General features: G+C 37.2%; 1 protein-coding gene across 1 annotated transcript in view; it reads right to left on the bottom strand.

The window, feature by feature from the left end:
- The window catches only part of USH2A (usherin), a 373,434-nt gene that overhangs the window by 85,273 nt on the left and 270,288 nt on the right, over positions 1-17,873 (bottom strand). Inside the window, exons 47-49 of the mRNA XM_059841048.1 lie at positions 16,505-16,703; positions 8,150-8,318; positions 5,010-5,231 (exon numbers count right to left, since the gene is read on the bottom strand). Coding sequence (XP_059697031.1) covers positions 5,010-5,231; positions 8,150-8,318; positions 16,505-16,703 — 590 coding nt within the window. The remainder of the gene's footprint in view (positions 1-5,009; positions 5,232-8,149; positions 8,319-16,504; positions 16,704-17,873) is intronic.

Genomic DNA, 17,873 nt, shown 5'->3' with positions numbered 1-17,873 from the left:
GAGATTTAGCTAAAGTGAGATTAAATTCAAACGTGAGGTGACTGAAGTAAGCATCCTGACTTCCAGACCTGCTGAAAACAATGAAGAATTAGAGAAATAAACAGGGTGCCCTACAATCAATGCTCACCACTTCTGAGCTTTTTTAAGAACTTTGCTATGGAATACCACACCAACGTACTGGCCACAGCAGGCTGGAGATGGATTGTTGATGAAAATATTTTATATTTTAAAGTAGGGGCTCGTGTTAGGTACCTAGAATGGAATGGGTCACTTGGAAAATATCCACAGTGAAGCTTCAGTCATCTTATACAGAGAATTATCACTCAAGAAGTTGATAGCTATACATAATTTGCATTTCTACAGTGGCATGATAATCTGCCAAACTTAATTCCACTATCTTTTTTCTGGTTTTAATAATTTCATTTTTAAAAGGAAAGTTCATCATAACCACTGCAATTTTCCACGTCTTCACATGAAATACCAGTGTTGAACCCAACACCATTTAAAGAAAGGGGTAAGTATTAACTCAGAACCAAACACTACAAACTCCTCTATAACTGGCAATGAAATAAATGTGATTACTAATTCAACTTAAATGTTATTCCTAATTGAACTAGAAAGATATCACAGAAAAGCCAGGGCTGTGATATACTGTTAAATCTACAAAGTAGTTTGCGTTTGACATCATTTCTGTTGTATGTTGACATTTAAAACACGTGCAAGAGTGGCCACTTTTTTCACTGCTATTTATTGCAGGAAATCTCTCTTAGAAGTCATACATAATGAAAATTAATCTTTAAAGGTGTGATCCTGCTAAAGCATTCAGAACATTTCATTCCAATCACTGGAATGGCTAAAAATTATGATGTTACTTGCATGCTTTACTTTTTTTCAGGGCTGGTTCTAGTCACAGCAATCAAACTGTGATCACTAGCTCTTCAAGAAGTAAAGTATTTCCTCTTATTCACACCCTTTTCCCAAATTTTCCTAGGATTCTACCAATTTTAAAGAGAGAAATAATGCAGAAAATGACTCAATTCAATACTAATAAGCAACTCAGACAGCCCCAAGGGACTTCTGACAGAAAAACTAAAATTTTGATAATGAACTGTTTTTCTATTGAAACAAACAAAGCTGTATTCTTTCACTGTGAACCTCATCTTTGTTTAACTGAATTAAATTTTTCAGCCAAGATTTCACTCACATAACAAGAAGTGACTCCCTTTCTAGTTTCTTTGGTAAACCATTACTTCTTTAATTATTATCAACCTTGTTCCAGTGTGATAAATTGCTAATTACTTAATACCCTAATCAGCGTTCATTCTTTGCACAGATAAACTGTGACAGCGCCATTAATTTAAATAGTAATTTCACTTAATGGCCAGAACGGCACACCAGATTTTTATGCAGCATTTTCTGAAGACTGCATCCATCACTGCAATATTCTGACATAAAGATGTCTGACGTGCACTAACTCACTTAGGGAGAGCAGATGTTGCAGAGCAGAGTTTGGTAGTAATTCCCAGAGTGCATCACTTCAGCATGAATGAGCTGCAAAGGCAGAGGTAGACAATCTTCTGAAACTGCATTGCATAGCCTCTGACCTTTCCTTAATTTATCACATGTAGCACTTGACTCCTGAACCTTGACACCTCAAATGTACAATTTTAAATATGCTCCAAGAAAAACAAAATAGGACCATGTAATATTGATGGATTGATTTGCCTTCTAAAAATTGCTTTATTCAATTGCCTAAGGATCCAGAAACTCCTATAAACCCTTGCTGAATTCAGTAAAACATCAAAATGTAAACTATTTGTTTGCAACTCAGTTGGAATGTGCGTGTCATATTTTATATATTTATGTTTCATAGGCACGTAATGTATTATAGTGAAAAGAAAATCCACGGGCTGGAAAAGACACTTCCTGCTAACACTGATTTCTGTCAACAACTATTTCATGTTCATCCCCAGAAACTGAAAAAAAAATTATAAACCTAGCTGAGTGATGAATTACTAATTTAGTAAATCTGCAAAACCAATGCTTTCAAAAGGGAAAAAATGAGTATTAAAAGGCTTAGCCTTTGGAGCCAGAATAGAGGATCAACAAAATACAGTGCCAGTGTACATTGCAAACTACTCCAAAAATCCTTGGCTTACATGTGGGTATTGCAACTATTACAGATCAGGAACCACATCAGTACAAAGCATCACCTTTCATGAGTCTGGGATGTCAGTATAGTGGCATTAAAAGAAAAAGGGGGGAAAAAAAAAGAAAAAAAAAAAAGACAACACAGTGAGAGAGAAAATCCAAGAGTGGTTTTAGCTGACATTATCCTTTATAGCCAGAAATAGAGAACTCTGGATAATCACACTGCAGCAGTGGGGCTCAGGATGTGCCTGTTCACCAATGCCAGCCTTTGCCAGTAGATGTCTCTATGGTCACCCCACTAAATAAGGCCAACGAGGGGTGAAAAAGGAAACCTAAGAAAATATAAATTATTAAATAAAGAGGAAAAAAAAGTAATGTGGGACGGATGAAAAATCTCTTTTTGCAAAGTAGACTCTCTGAAAAAGGTATGTAATAGCAAGTGAAAAAGTTCTATGATTCAAGCTCTTAAACTAACATTCAGTGCAAATCTGGATCTAGATTTAGCAAAAAGACACTGATTTTGAACGGTCATGCAACAAAATAGGATTATGTACAAGGCTTGCACTTTTGGTGATCAAGTTTTCTTTTTTTCTTGTTTTTTTTGGAAGGACTTAAAGCTCTCAAACAAAAGCTTTAAATTGTCACTAGATTTTTAGCTATGACATTCATTGCCAAGTGCAAAACAGTGCTTCAGAAGCAATTCAGGTTTTGCATAAAACCACCCCCGTTACCCCTTCTCCTTCCAGACAATGAGATCAGCCTTCCAATTACCATATTCTTGCAAAATTCTACTTATCCATTTGCCAGTGATAAGTAAATTATGTTTTTGTGTAAGAGCATTTTTTCCATTAGAATAATTACAATAATTAGGATAGGAAGCAGGTAGATTTTTATGCCTGGCTTGTACATTTTCGTGATGTATTTAGCAAGGCTGAATTACTCCAAAAAATTAAGCAAAAAACAACTGAGCATGATCTATATGATATGATAAGAAACCACAATCTATTCTACGCTTAATGCAAAAGAATGTGATCTCTTTTCAACTGTGGTGCTAATTCAGCTTTCAAACCTGTATTTGTGTTCAGCTGTGTCCTGGCTCACAGCATAAAGTCCTCACAGAAAACCCGTGAGCAATGAAAAAAGCCACTGTTTTCTTTTTCAATGGCCAAAAAAATGTCATCCCAACCCATTCTTGGGAAAAATAGTGTAAATGATTGAGCGCTATAGGCTAAAAACATTTTTATAAGAGAGATAAAAAGGTTTTTTAAATATATATATTTAAGGGAAAAAAAACCTGTTAAGAATACATATATACTGAAATGAAGAACATAACTTTCATCCCAAGATACCTGTATTACACTCCTACACAACTCATCTGCCCAGAGAGAGCAGTAAAAACATAAATGCTACCCCAGCAGTTCTGTTCCAACAGCATCTGTTAATTCACTCCATTTATAAAATACATATTGACAAAGACAACTGAACTGGGACCAGAGAGATTTGATTTGGTGTGAGAAAGTCAATTCAATGTGATTTTGTTAAAGGGCTCCTGCAGGCAAATAAAAGAGTTTAAGTAATAAAGTACATAAAGAGATGTTTTATGAGCCAGCCCCGTCTTGTGGCAGCCGCACAATGCACGGCTATGCAAGAGGGCCTTGCTCAAAGCTGCTATTGAGAGCATGGATGCTGTAGATCAAGCACAATTAGGGATCACAATGAGAGGCAGCTAAAATCATGCAAGCCATGCTGCTCACAGCTTACACCATGAGTCGCCAGTGGAAGGGAAGGATAGCATGGAAACCACAGAAACCATGGCAATACTCATCTGATTACATCATCCTAACAGTCAGCACCCAACGAGGGTACTCCTACTACCAGAGCCACTGAAGGATCCAGGGAATACAAAAAATTAGCTGAAGACAGAGCTTATTTTTTGGAGAAAGGAGGAGTTCAGCCTTCAGATCCACATTCTTAGTTATATATTGAGATTCTTAGTTGTACAACTAAGAGGCTTGAACTGGCACACACCATCACTCAGCTTTGTACACCAAGCATAGCTGGGTACTAAACCTTCATTATTTCTGTATTTTGAAATCAGGCTCCCTTTTCACACCACAATAGTTTCTGAAGTCTTTTTGTCAGGCTGAGAAAGCCTAAGGCTGATGCGATATAATTTGTCTAATAACTGTGGAAAGAAAAGACACATGAAAATATCTGAACAGGTTTTCTAATAATACCTCTAATGTCTGTCCTCAGATAGTTGCAAAGTGTTTTATAAGGAAGTAGGGTTCAGACTGTACCTCTAAATGACGGAGTAATTTCCTATCATTTCCAAGAAATTAATGGGATACACCAGATGAGCCCGTGAGCATTGCTGGCAAATATTTTTTTTTGTTAATTTTAAACCACAGCAGGTTTAGCCCCATGTGAGGGATGAACACAAGAGAGTGACAGAGACCACCAAGCAGACACCATTGCAATCTTCAGTTTCCAGGTGACTAACTCCACATTTCCAGAGCAAATGGAAAATCCCTGCACTGGGATGCATGGTGCCACAAGGTGGTCAATCTAACTTCACTGAGGGCACCAGTCCTGTTTCCTGACTTGCACAAGGAAAGATCATTCACTCCTTTTGAACTGTCTGGTTTCTTCAGCCCCTGCAGCTTTTGCACAAAGGCAGAGAAGGTTACTGCAAGCTCAGCATTTTGGAGTATAGCAAAATAGGTGACTCAAGTGCAACAACATTTTAACAAATTGGCACACACACTTCAAACCTGAGTGGGTCACTTCTGAATGGCTGGTGTCACAAGAGATTTAGAAAGATGAAGAGCTTTTTTTCTTGAGGACTTATCACTTACCTGTGAGAGGTCTGTATGCAGTCCCTTCCTTTTCATCACCACAACAGACCGAGTCCATGCTTATGACCCTTCCACCACAGCACTGCTGATTGAAACTGTCATGCAGCGATCCACCACAGCAGATTTGATTGCCCGATGTGGAGTAAGGCATTCCCTGGCAGCAGGAATCACCAATTCCAACAGAAACTCTGTTTTCCTCTTTGTTAGGGCAGCATACTTCTCCTGTCAATATAAGAATACAATTAAAGATTTTATCCATTTATAGCCCTTGAAATTCCTGAGAGGCTTTCATTAGATAGCAACAAATCTGGATTCACACAGCTTCACGTGCAGAACTTTCCACGTGAGAGGACAAAATTACTTGGTGTTTTAGGACACTGTAAAAGTATTATATTAATTTGTAATAACAATTAAAGAAATGTGCATTCATTAATTCAGGTCAAGACTCCATAAGATTTCAAAAGACAAGCATGACAGAAACAAAGCTGAGAAGAGCAATGAAAATAATGTCTGTGCATATGACAATTATACAAATAAAAACTTTTTGGAATTGCAGTTACACAGTAAAGAGAGCACATTCTTGCTATGTTTAACAGAACCATCAGGCTACTTATTCTTTGCAAAAAATTTTCTTGTCTCCTTCAAAATCATTCCAAACTCCTCTTGATGGATCAATTCACAATGCTTAAAGCATTTTTCATGTTTGAGTGTCACTCAGGACTTCATCTCACAGAGAATTTAAGGATTAAACTCACTTTAAAAATTAAATACCACCACCACAATTGGTGGGCTTGGCTGCTACTTAAGCAAAATCATCAGCTTTTGCAGGAAAAGACTGTAGGATAAGGCTGCCAGTGAGACTGACACTGTAACGGTGGGGTGGAGTGGACTGGAATAAGATGTGAACAAAGCACATACTGTTATAAAGGATACAAAAATGTTGATAAATGGTAATAATTTTCATTCACTAGTGTCTGTTAGTGAATCAAATTGAGTTGATACATGTTCTAATATTTTTATATTATTTTTCTGTGGTTCAAATGTCATTTGGAAGGAGGAATGGTTTTGTTTTGCTATTGAAGATGGATAGTAGAATAGAATAAAGTATTTTGATTCCTGAATGTTAATCAAATAAATGATTAAAACTCATCCTTCTCATTTAAAGCAATATCTCAAGCTATTTTCTTATGAAAGGTTGGGAATTAGAGACAGAGAGCTCCAAACTCAATGCAGCTTTTGTTGGAAATAAACATATGCTGAGATTGTTACAGATGAGGGAGAACACTGTTTTCCTTCCTCCTCACATTCCTTGCCAAAGAAGTGCCTGGGTAGTAGTAGCATTATTTGTTCTGCCTCCCATCTTAGTTCTGGGATGGATGTTTGAACTTTTTTGTGCACTAGTGTTTCAGAAACTGAGATTCTGCCTTCCTAATTTGTAATCTTTGTGCCTCCAGCCCAGTATGCTTCAGCATATCCTGAGCTATTGAGATGGCCAAACAACATCTGGGAAATATGTATGCTTAGAGAGTTTCCTGTATAAATAACTTTATCAAATAAAGTCAATAGTAACCAAAAAAAAGATGAGAACAAATTTTTAGAGTATAATAGATAAAATCCATCTAGGTACTTCATCATATTCTCCTGCATTCCTTGGAAGCTAATTTAGTTGCTACACAGAGAAAGTATTAAAACACAGACTGTAGCTTACATCTATTGGAAATAAAACTATTTTTTTTAAAGAACTATTAGACATAAGACACAAAGGATCAGTAACCTTTTCATTAACCTCTCAAAATGGGTTCCATTCCAAGCTAGGCTTGAAAATGTTCTCCCTCTGAAAACTACTATGCAGTCTTACCAGTTAATTGTTATCCTTATCAAAGAATGACCCACATTAACATTTAGCTTGAAGTTATTAGCATATTTATAAAAATAAAAAAGAAGAAAGTGACCAACAGTGTTCATGTTGCTGCCCTTTAGAGTATAGAAAAATAATGCGGCAAGTATACTTAGAAAATTTGTTTAAAATCATGTTCAAACATTCACTGTTTCATGCTTGTGGACTGCTGACTGAACAAGAACTTCTTTCAGACATAAGACATTTTGTTCCACTGTGCTTTTCTTTCTTGATGTAAACAACATTAAGCTGGTTAACATAGACCACTGGATGGGGACAGAGGTCACAGTATAATCTCTCCATTTCAGTATACTGAGATTAATGAGGTCAGCAAAATACACTTCTCTGGTTCTTCCATGTGAGCACTTTTCTGATGACATCATGGAAGGCATTCTAATATTGTGATATATTAATTACTTTTCCAAAGATCAGAACTTGGGATGTGCTGAACGTGTTGGCAAAATGTCAAGCATTTCTGAGCCTACGGAATGTGTGCCAGCTCGTGAGTAATGGAAGCATTTTAGCTCCTGACCTGACAATTGCCTACAAAGACTTATATGCTCTGAACACTGGCCCCATGAAAGGGATCTCTCCTCCCCCTTTTCCTCCCTTCCCTGTCAACAATGACCCACCAACAAACTGGAAACCAAACTCTGGACAGTAATGCAGAAGCACACTTTTGGCAAATTTCCCAAATTGCTCTGAGAATAAGAAAAGGATAAATTACCATCAAAGTTAATGCACGTGGGAGGTATACTTTGATCTGTAACATTAGTAGAAACAAAGAGTAGACAACGTAGAAACAAGCAGAAGTTATGTCATCCAGAATATCAACACCAAAAGCTAACAATTGTTCAACAACAGAAATGGCTACGGAAAATCATGTGGGGTCAATTCAAGCAGAGAACTAAACTTCACCACTAAATTGCCTGATGGTGTTCCTGTTAAGGAGAACTGCCCTCCCCATTATGCAGCACTTACTGCAATTAAGCATTGTTTGGCACAAATTAGTTCTGCAGGAAATGACCCAATCACCAGGTTTCATCAATTAAGCCTTTCTTGTATAAACAGAGTGTACTGTGTTTAGAAGGCAAAGTGAGTGCAATTTCCTTTGCACTGAGCACAAGTCTCGAAGACATCTATATAAGTCTCACATTTATTGTTTTCATTCTCCTTGGTTTAACAAATACATCAACTTTGCTGTTTTGTTTCATTCAAGTAGTGGAAAGGAGTTGTCTCTTACCTACTAAAACTCTGGTGTAATAACCACCACAACACTGATGTTTCGGTTGCACAGCATGTATCTGCCCACCACAGCAAACCCCTGGTGAATTAAGAATAAATGGAATGTACTTGTCCTCACAGCATTGGTAGCCAGGTTTATTGTTGTGCAGAATCCCATTACAACATACCTAGAAGTAAGAAGTAAGGGGAAAAAAAAAAGAAAAAAAAAAGAAGAAGATCAGTAAGAAGGCAGTATCTGTTAAACAGAACACAATGTGTTGTCTGCCCAAACAATGTATTTGGAAACACGTATCCTAGTGCAGACACTAATAGGACTGCAGTTGAATAAAATGCAACTTGGCTAAAATTCTGTGCCCTCCAGCATTATCAGACTTCAATAAAATACTGTGTATCTGACAGAATGCTGCTATTCTGTGGCCTTCAACCACACTGCACCTTAATAAAATAGTCCATTAATATGAATCATCTTTATATGCCTTACAGGCTGTTCGAGTCTCTCAGTGTGGAGAAGATTGCAATGTGGATTTAGTCTACCATCACCTGGCCCTTTTTTTTTCTTCTCTATTCTTGTTTATTTTTTTTTTCATTTATGATGAAATCCTTACAGCTAAAAAACAGTATTTCCTAATATGAACTTTTGGGTTTTCTTTCACATAAAAATAAGTGGAATTATCTTCTTATAGCACATGATCACTTAATTATGAACATAGTTCTTCAGACAATGTGATCTCAAGAGAATAGTATTTATAGAAGGACTTATTTTCAGAATAAAATTTATATGGAAATTAATTTTGAAAAGGCCTTTTAACTGTAGACTTCTTTCTAGGTGCTGTCAGGAAAATTATATGCTTGAACAATCAAATATTTATTTGTACACTTACTCCTGTGTCAGTGGAGGGGCTCACTGAATACCCAGCAAATCATACAGTACAGTCAGTAGAATAACCATAAAAATGGTAAACTTGGAACCTACAGCCAGTGCAACTTACATCAGCTTCTTCCAGCTAGACATGAAATGGAGTTGGCAGGAGAGCAGAGATGTTAGAGCAGAGTTCCTCCTTTGCTTTCTTTTGAAATGGACCTCTTCCACTACTGACTTTTACCATGTCCTAAATAAGGTTAGCTTAGCAGCAAAGAAAGAAAGTGTTCCTCTGAAGGATCTTTTGTTTACCTAGGTACTTTAACTATTACTTGAGTAAAAAAACTTTTAGAAATGTATATTAATAGTCTCAGGGCATCTCTTTTGTCTTATAATGCTAATAAAAATGAATACAAACAAAAATATTGGTTTTGTGATGTTGTAAACTCTCTTTGACTTCAGAAGGATGATGCTTTGTTTTGTTGACTTTTGAATGGTCATTATTCCATGACTCTTGGGAGTATTAGGTTAGGTTCTGAAGTTACAATTTACAATACATAAACAATAGGTAACCCTCAATTAACATCTGATAGGACAGCAGAGGTTCCTGTTTCCTCATTATTATTTTTAGGTTTTATAACTTTATATGCTTTGAAATGTGACACTGCTTTCTGCTTTTCCAATGCATTTTCTCCTTCAGCATCAATTTTAGACTACCAATGTAGCTAAATTTCATAATTTTCAGGAATTTTGGATCTCTGTAGGCACTATTATATTATTTTGCTGTCCACTTTGTCACTAGTAATATAACCCAATCTATGAATTTCATTAACCTACTGTTCTTTCTTCCAGATCATTAGCTAAGATGTCAAATAAAATTTCGCTTTAGAACTCTTCTCTGTTTCCTAACTTTTGGATATTTTGCAATGACTGGCATGCACTCCAGGCTGTTTTTCTTAATCTACAATTGGCTCTAAAGAAATCTGAAAGTTTACCTGGTCTCTCTGTATTTCCAAGTGGCTAAAAAGCATTCTTAAAAATGCAAACCCAAGTCCTATTGGGCCACTTTGCTCAGAATAGGTCACCTTTAGCAAAGGTTCTTGACATTTGTAAAAATGGCCTCTGTCTTGTCCATTTTATTGCTACCTGAGCTTGAGACAGCAACCATAAATTCTGTACCTGCCTGCATGAAAGGAGGCCAAACACATGTTCCTTGGGCATTCTTGGTCCCAATTTGTGCCCCTTGGGATTGTCTGGTATCTCCCTCTGTGATCTGTCCGGCCCGATACCACCTCTTCTTTTCATGGATTTCATTTGTCATCCCATCTATCATTCTTTTTACTGATGGCCTTCACTCAAATTCCACCTGAACACAGTCTTTCCACCTTTCAGATAAAGAAAGGTGCACATCTTTGGCTTTATCCACGCTCAAATGCTTGAGCAGCCATTTTACTTTCCATGAGATGCTTCCAGTTTTAAGAAATGCCACTTGCCTTTTGAATCCTCTGTAGAAAAGGCTGCTCTGCATATTTCACACCAATACCAGGAGGGCCATTTTAGTACTAACTCTACAGCATTCAGTTTGAAACACTGCTTGTAAGATTCCATTATTATTATTATTATTATTATTATTATTAATATTATTATTATTATTATTGGTGTCTCTCCTTTTCCTCCTCAATTCCCGCACAAAATCCCCAGCTGTACATCCAGGTGTGTTACAAAAGTTTCAGCAGCTACTTTCTCTAGTTAAAAATATATAAGATCCTCAGTATTTCTCAACAACCTATGGATAGTTTCCAAAGAGGGGCCCAGTCAGTTCTAGAACACATTCAGATTCTCATCTGGCATTACCAACTGATACAGTCAGTGCTATTATTATGTAGTTTCATAACATCCTCTGCAGTCAGCTGTAAATTGTTAAAGAACACTTTTTTGGCAGTCCTCTAGAGAAAGTCTCTATTTGCATCGATAGGCAGCCCAAGGATTCTGCATTATCAATCCATAAAAAACCCCCAAACCATTCAAGTAATGCTAAAATTGCATCACAGAAAAAGAAGACAAGCAGATGGATTGAAAGTTACAGTGGCAAAAGGTTATTATGAGCTCATCCTCTTACATCTAAATGCGACAGCCCCAACTGGGTGGGGTTATCCTGTACATGGAAGCAGAAGCCCTGGAGTGAACAAATAGAGTGCCACCAGCATTTGTGACAGATTGGAGATCTCACCCTTGTAAAGAGGGTTGAATGCTCAACATACACTTGGTAACCAGAAGATCTTTACTATCTATGGACATGATACAAGATGTTTATCCTTAGCTGTCACGGGAGCCCTTAAAAATGTCAGTAACTTCACAAACTCAAAAATCAGTCCTGTCATTCTCTTCCCACCCAAGCACACAGAGGGACTGTGATGCAGGAGCACAGGGACTGGGAAGGGTTGGGCACAAAGGAAGGCTTATGATGATGCCTGAGAAAGACCCAGTCAGCCATGACACTAGCACAGAGTACTACATATCAAATCTGGCAGGCAGGATTACACAATATTGTAACAATTTTTAAAAATACTCCAAACTTTTCTAAGCAACTCTCTTTTAATTACAATTGTGTCATCCCTGATCCCTCTGCTTACTGAAGACTTTGCTGAAGGATATTATCTGGCCTTATGGACACATGCCAGTTGAGCTAAGACTGATTTACTCAAATAAACAGATGTGCTAGGCAGCCATGTTTATCCTTCTTGTCAAACGCTTGCTGCCAGGGCCACTTTGTGAAATAGCAATTCACAAAACACTCTCAGGAATTCCTATTAGCTACAGGAGTTCATTAAAAATTTCTGCCTGTGGAGCAAACACCAGAGTAATGATTGACCCATCATGTTTTCATGTGAGAGGGAATATTTTAAATTAGCAAGGCTCATTCTTTTTTTTTTACTTAAATTATCTCTGAATCTATACAGACACCTTTTTCAGCTAAGTGTACTCAGGCATTTTTTTTTTCTCAAACTGTTGTTCTCTTTTGGTAATTGATACAGACTTAGATCTAAAATCCATGAGCAGAAATTATTGTTATTCTCTTACAAATCACTATATATTATCTTCCTAAAATGAGTTTCATTTCCTGGCTTTCAGGTGTGTTACAACAAGAAGTGTAATATTTTTAAAGGTTCTCTATGCCTGAAAGAACTTGAAAAGAATTTGCACAATATTGCTAACATTAATAGTAAATTTTTCATAAATATTGATGGGATACCCTTCACCAGTGTCAAGATGTGTTATGTTTCACTGCTGACAGCTTTTGAAGCTGGCTATCAAGCCACTGTTTTACTCCTCCCGTCCTTAAAAAAGAGTCCTGCTGGTGTTTTTATTAAATGGCACATTAATTACAATAGTAAAGGGATAAGCCTGTAATTCCTACTAATGTCAGTTTTGTTTGATTAGTTCATTAACTACAGATTTATACAGCTTGTTGCACTTGAAAATAAAAAGTGCTAAAGCTATATTAACACCTTCAGTCAGGACCCTTTTAACCACTGATGCTCAGAATCACGATGCAAAGGAAGCAGAAATAATTAGCCCTTATGCCACTCCTTTAATTACATTTTTACTGTACCTGTCTCCTTATTTTCAGAGTTCACCTCAGGATGTCAGCAAAAGCAGATGCGTGGTTTGGTAGCTCCATGGTTAATACAGGAATGCCTTTCCTATTGATACTGAGATTATGCTACCTGATGGGTGAGACTCAGGCAACACTCCCTTGTTAATTGAAGTACCTCTGCAAACCTCATGGTCATGAGACTTCACATATGGGTGGAGTTATGGATCACATCTTACTGAAAAGGATCACATCTTTCTCTACATGGATATTTATGGATCACATCTTTCTCTACATGTAGGGAAAGACTGACAATTTTGGCAACTTGGGAATACTCAAACAGCACAGTTTGTCACTGTAAAAGGTCCACAGGACATAGGGACCCTCCTGGCAGCCAACAAAATTCAACATCAGGGTGTATTCTCAGTTCTTCTGCAAAAATACACACACAAAAATATTTCTAAATTGTTTCTGTGTTCAAGGAATAAATCCATGCAAGTCTGATTAAACACCAGGGTAAGGATACTAGGAACAACAATGTGTTAGCTTTAGTTAAAATAACAAAGAATCCTAACATTGAAGCAGAAAACTGGATAACAACTAGAAAGAAGTAGTAGGGATCTGATGCAAAAATTATTTAGGACGGGACAAATGTTTGGTCTTCACTGGGCTTAATATCAGTGCATGTGCCCATGCATGTGCATGTACCCATGTCCCTTGCAGTGAAAAGGTCACTTGTGCTTTTAGAGATTCCCCAGGTGGCTTGGAGCGAGGTGGCTTCTTTGCAGAGCACAGTCCCAAGCAGAGGCTCTAGCCTGGATCCCAAGTGCAGAGCACACACAGCAGTGCAGTCAGGCTGCTTCCCACTGCCTTTCTCACAGAGCTGCACCACTTGGCTGCACCCAGCTCAGGCAGTGCTGGATGAAGAGTCCCCGCATCCCACTCTGCTGCACACTGACAATACACCCTGGTATTTCTTTTACTGGAGTGGATTAAATTTTGAAGATCTCTTATGTAGCTGGATCATAACAAATCCCTCTTTTTCTGCAGTGCTTTACAACAGCAAGCTAATGATGCCAAACGTAATCCATAAAACCATAAGGAAAGATTAATAAATAACCATAGACATATCTCAAAATAATTTTACATAAAAGGCCTGGTTTTCCATCACTTTATACTCATTATTTCAAGAAAATTGTAAGAGGGAAATTAGATCCAGATTTTTTCTTGTAAACAAGGTGCAATAAGTGACTCAAGCAAAAGTGAGAACTCCATAACCTCTTTGTCTATTTATATTCAACTGCCTGCTTTTGCTGACCAGTCTATTATCAAAAAACTTGTTTATTATTCTGGATCTGAATCTGCTGCTCAGCATTTAATTCTCAGTAGCATCTCTTCACATTTGGCAGTACAATGCATGGTGAATAGTTGAGGTTGGATGGGACTTTAAGGAACCTGGTCTAGTGGAAGGTGTGCCTGCCCATGGCCGGGGGTTGGAATGAGATAGTCTTTAAAATCCCTTCCAAACCAAACCATTCTGTGGTTCTATGAAGTGCACCTGGCATTGAGATAAGAAGCTTTTGGAACAAGTGCACACTGCTCAGTGTTGCCTTTTGCTTCTGTCCAGCAGACTGTGAAATCCAAGGACCACAAACACCAGCATAAAGACTGACAGTGAGTTCTACAAAAATATGAGAGAGGGCTGCCAGTGTCTCATGTTGTCCTTATCACAGACTTGAGTTTAAAAAGCACAAAAGGCATTAAGAGCTCTGTAGATGTCTCTTACAGACATTTTGGATGGCTAATGTAGATACATGTAAAAAACCAGACAAAGCACTGGGAGGGGAATTTTAAACAACTCACCCACAAAAATTACCCCCATGTCATTTTATGTATGAGTGCTTCAGTTTCCTGTGGACCTTCCAGTCATTTATTATATATCCCTTGCTTAACAAACAGTACCCACTCCTTACCACAGGCTTGGAGAATAGAGACCATTAGAACAACGAAATGCAAAATTAATTAGAAAAAATTAGAAAGCCAGGAAGCTATAAAAATAAATTAACACTCTCCAAGCTCAAAGTTACCATAAATGTATGAAGACCTAAAAAATAAAAATTAAGAGGAAAACTTCTAAAACTAATTTAATACAAATTTACTTCAAGCACTTGCCAAGATGTAGTAAAAGTCTACTATGCCAGAAACCTGAAATAAATAATTTTACCTTTTAGAAAAAAGGGCTGCCCATAATTCTCTTGCAAGATTTTAAAAATACTTATATTTAATATAGTAGTGCTTTCAAGGGAATTCAAAAGCTAAAGCTATGTTGGCTGGAATAATTTATATTTTGATTTGAACCCCTCAAATAACTCATTCCCTTAATTACTGTCTTGTCTGACAGGAAATCTTGTGAATACATACTGTTTGCTTTAGTCACAGAACACGTGATGATGTCTTTGACAAATAGAGACACTATTTCATGACATTAAATCTTACTTTCAAACTAAGAGCTTTCTACCTCATTTGTCAATAAAAACCATTACAGGCTCCTGCTATGCTATTGATCCTACTCCCAAACAGGAACTCATATGAAGATTAACCTGAAAACAGCCATAATTTAAAAATGCCTCTGACAAATCACAATAGATCCCATTCAGAGTTGCTCATCATTGTCATGTAACAGTTACCCGCTTATAGCTGAATCTAAATAGATTTTGTCTACTGAAGAATCTGGTCATTAAGCATTTAACCAAGGAATAACTTAAGAGAGGGAAGAAAAAAAACCAGCAAACCATGTTAACAACCACCATTTGCCATGCAGTATCTGAGGAAAAATTCCTCACACAAGGAGAAACTTTATAGATTTGGTAGCATTTCTCAAATTCTGCATACACCTAGAAATTTCCTGTGGCCTTTCAGTGGTCAAGTGCAATGACTTTATGCTAAAGGAGCCATATGAACTACCACGTGTTCACAGGGGTTGCCCTGTCCCAGGTACAGAATCCAGCACTTTCCCTTGTTAAACTTCATAGGGTTGGTGGTTGCCCATCTCTCTTAATTTGTTGAGTTCTCTCTGCAGGGCCTCTCTGCCTTTGAAAGAGTCAACAGCTTCTCCCAATTTGAAGCCAACTGGTCCAAGTAAGATGCAAAAATATATTCTGAGATCTATGTGTATCACCATGTAATTTGTCACAATGGGACTGTGTTGGTGGACTCAAGAGGTGGCACTCCTCAAACTTCATTATCCATGGCTTGTATGATTTACTTGGGAACACCTATACAGCCTGAATTCTTGGGAAGAACATCTGCAATACACACATGAAGCAAAGCTTTCTGAAGGGAAGAAACTTCAGAAGTTTGATGTTGTGAAGTGAGGTGGTCCTTGTAGTGGTTGGGAAACTAAAGTCCCCATCCAGACCTGCAACATATTTGAAGAGATTTTGAAACACAGGTTCTGGCTTAGCTTCCTGTGCAAGGAATTCAATTTACATGTGTTAAAATGACTTCTACCCTTAACCAGCATGTTATAAATTAAAACAATTTGGAGATTCACTTCAACACTGCACCGAACCAGTGTTAATGAACACATTCATAAATGTGAATGTGTTCATAAATGTGCTTACCAATTTCTCTTAAAAGGAAAAATAAGGTCAACAAACAAAGACTTAACAGAATCACTTGTCATCAGCTGACTCACGCACAGCTATCCTTGTAATGAGCTCAAATATCCATTGTTGATTTTAAAGAACTTCAAGATATCTATCAGTCTTGATTTTAAAGTACCAAAAGAAGCAGAACCCTCCACTTCCTTTTCTCTGATAACTAGAGGTTTGGTGTACACACCTCTTCCTAAAAATATAATTTTTCATTATATAAGTAACTTAAGAATATAGAAGTACCTCCGATTCTGGATGATAACACACTTCTCCACAGATATTTTCACCCTTTTTACATTCTAATGAGATGCACATTCTATTACTTTTGTTGCTCCTTGGAGTTTTCAATGAAGTACACTTCTGCCATGCTTTACGTAGGAGTTCATATCCTAGGATAATGCCATTTGGCTGTCCTGGAGATGCCCAGTTGATTTGAAGGGATCTGCAATAAGAAAATCCACATCTGTTCAACTTTTGGATGTATTTATGCCTCTGTAGCTACTTACATTAAATGACTAGCAGTTCCTTTTTACACCAGTTCACATGGAGTGAAACATTTTGAAGTTTCTAAAATGTTCTTCTGTATAACAAATTCCACAGATCAAAGGTCTAAAAGTTTTTAAAAAGTGTCAGTATAAGCTAATACTCCATGAAAACAAATCACACACACAACCCAAGTCCTTAAATGTTGCTGTTTAAATGACATCTAATTCCCACTTCTGGAAACTTATGTGTAGTAAACTATCTAGCATTTTACTTCATTTCATAACTCCTTTCCCTCTGTGCCTTTGCAAGTGCAGCTTACATTGTGCTCAGCCATCATTTAGAACAGGCGTGTCTTAATTTTGACTTTCCCTTGTTTAAAAAAAAAAAAGAAAAGGATGTTGCTTTGAGATGTATTCTTCAGTGTAGAGTTAAAACTTATTACAGCACCAGTAAGCACAAGCTCCCTTCTGTACTTAAATCTTTTGACTGACATTAAATTAAAAGTAAGAAATGGAAGTGTTTATCACTACTAAGACTCAAGACTTCTGAGTGCAAAAGTATTACTGCAGCAGACTGCAAAGACTGTCTGTAAAACAAAATCCTGTAGCTGATTCCAGGTTTGACATCAGACCACCATCAGTTTCAAGAACAAAATCTCTTAAGGGCTATTAAATCATGCTCAGCTGTAGCATGACTATCACTACTAAAAATGAGTAGATATTTCCTCGAAAAGATCACTTAGGACTATGATAAATTTAAAATTTAAAAAAAAGGGACATTTGAAACAAAAATACAATTTTTCCACTGATATTTCAAATGAACACTTCATTTCTTGTATAATCACTGTGGAGTCTTGCATAAGACACAAATTCCTTTCACTGTGACTCTTTGGGTAGAGAGAAGGAGATCCCAATGCTACATGTAGATCAATAGGAGAACTGACAACACGGCATAGTTAGGCTCCAAGTACCTCTTTTTAATCTGCATGTCCCAATTACACAGTCACTGTCAGAATGCCAGTGACATCAGAAATTAGCATTAATTTAAAGTGAAAATGCTACAGTGAAACAGCAGCTGCTGAGATAAACTTTGACATCTTCACAGAATAAAAATAAGTGAACTATTA

This window comes from Haemorhous mexicanus, chromosome 3, assembly GCF_027477595.1.
Source record: "Haemorhous mexicanus isolate bHaeMex1 chromosome 3, bHaeMex1.pri, whole genome shotgun sequence".
In the NCBI taxonomy this organism is placed as follows: domain Eukaryota; kingdom Metazoa; phylum Chordata; class Aves; order Passeriformes; family Fringillidae; genus Haemorhous; species Haemorhous mexicanus.
Note: the sequence above shows the minus strand (reverse complement) of the source record. Positions and strands in the feature narration are given on the sequence as shown.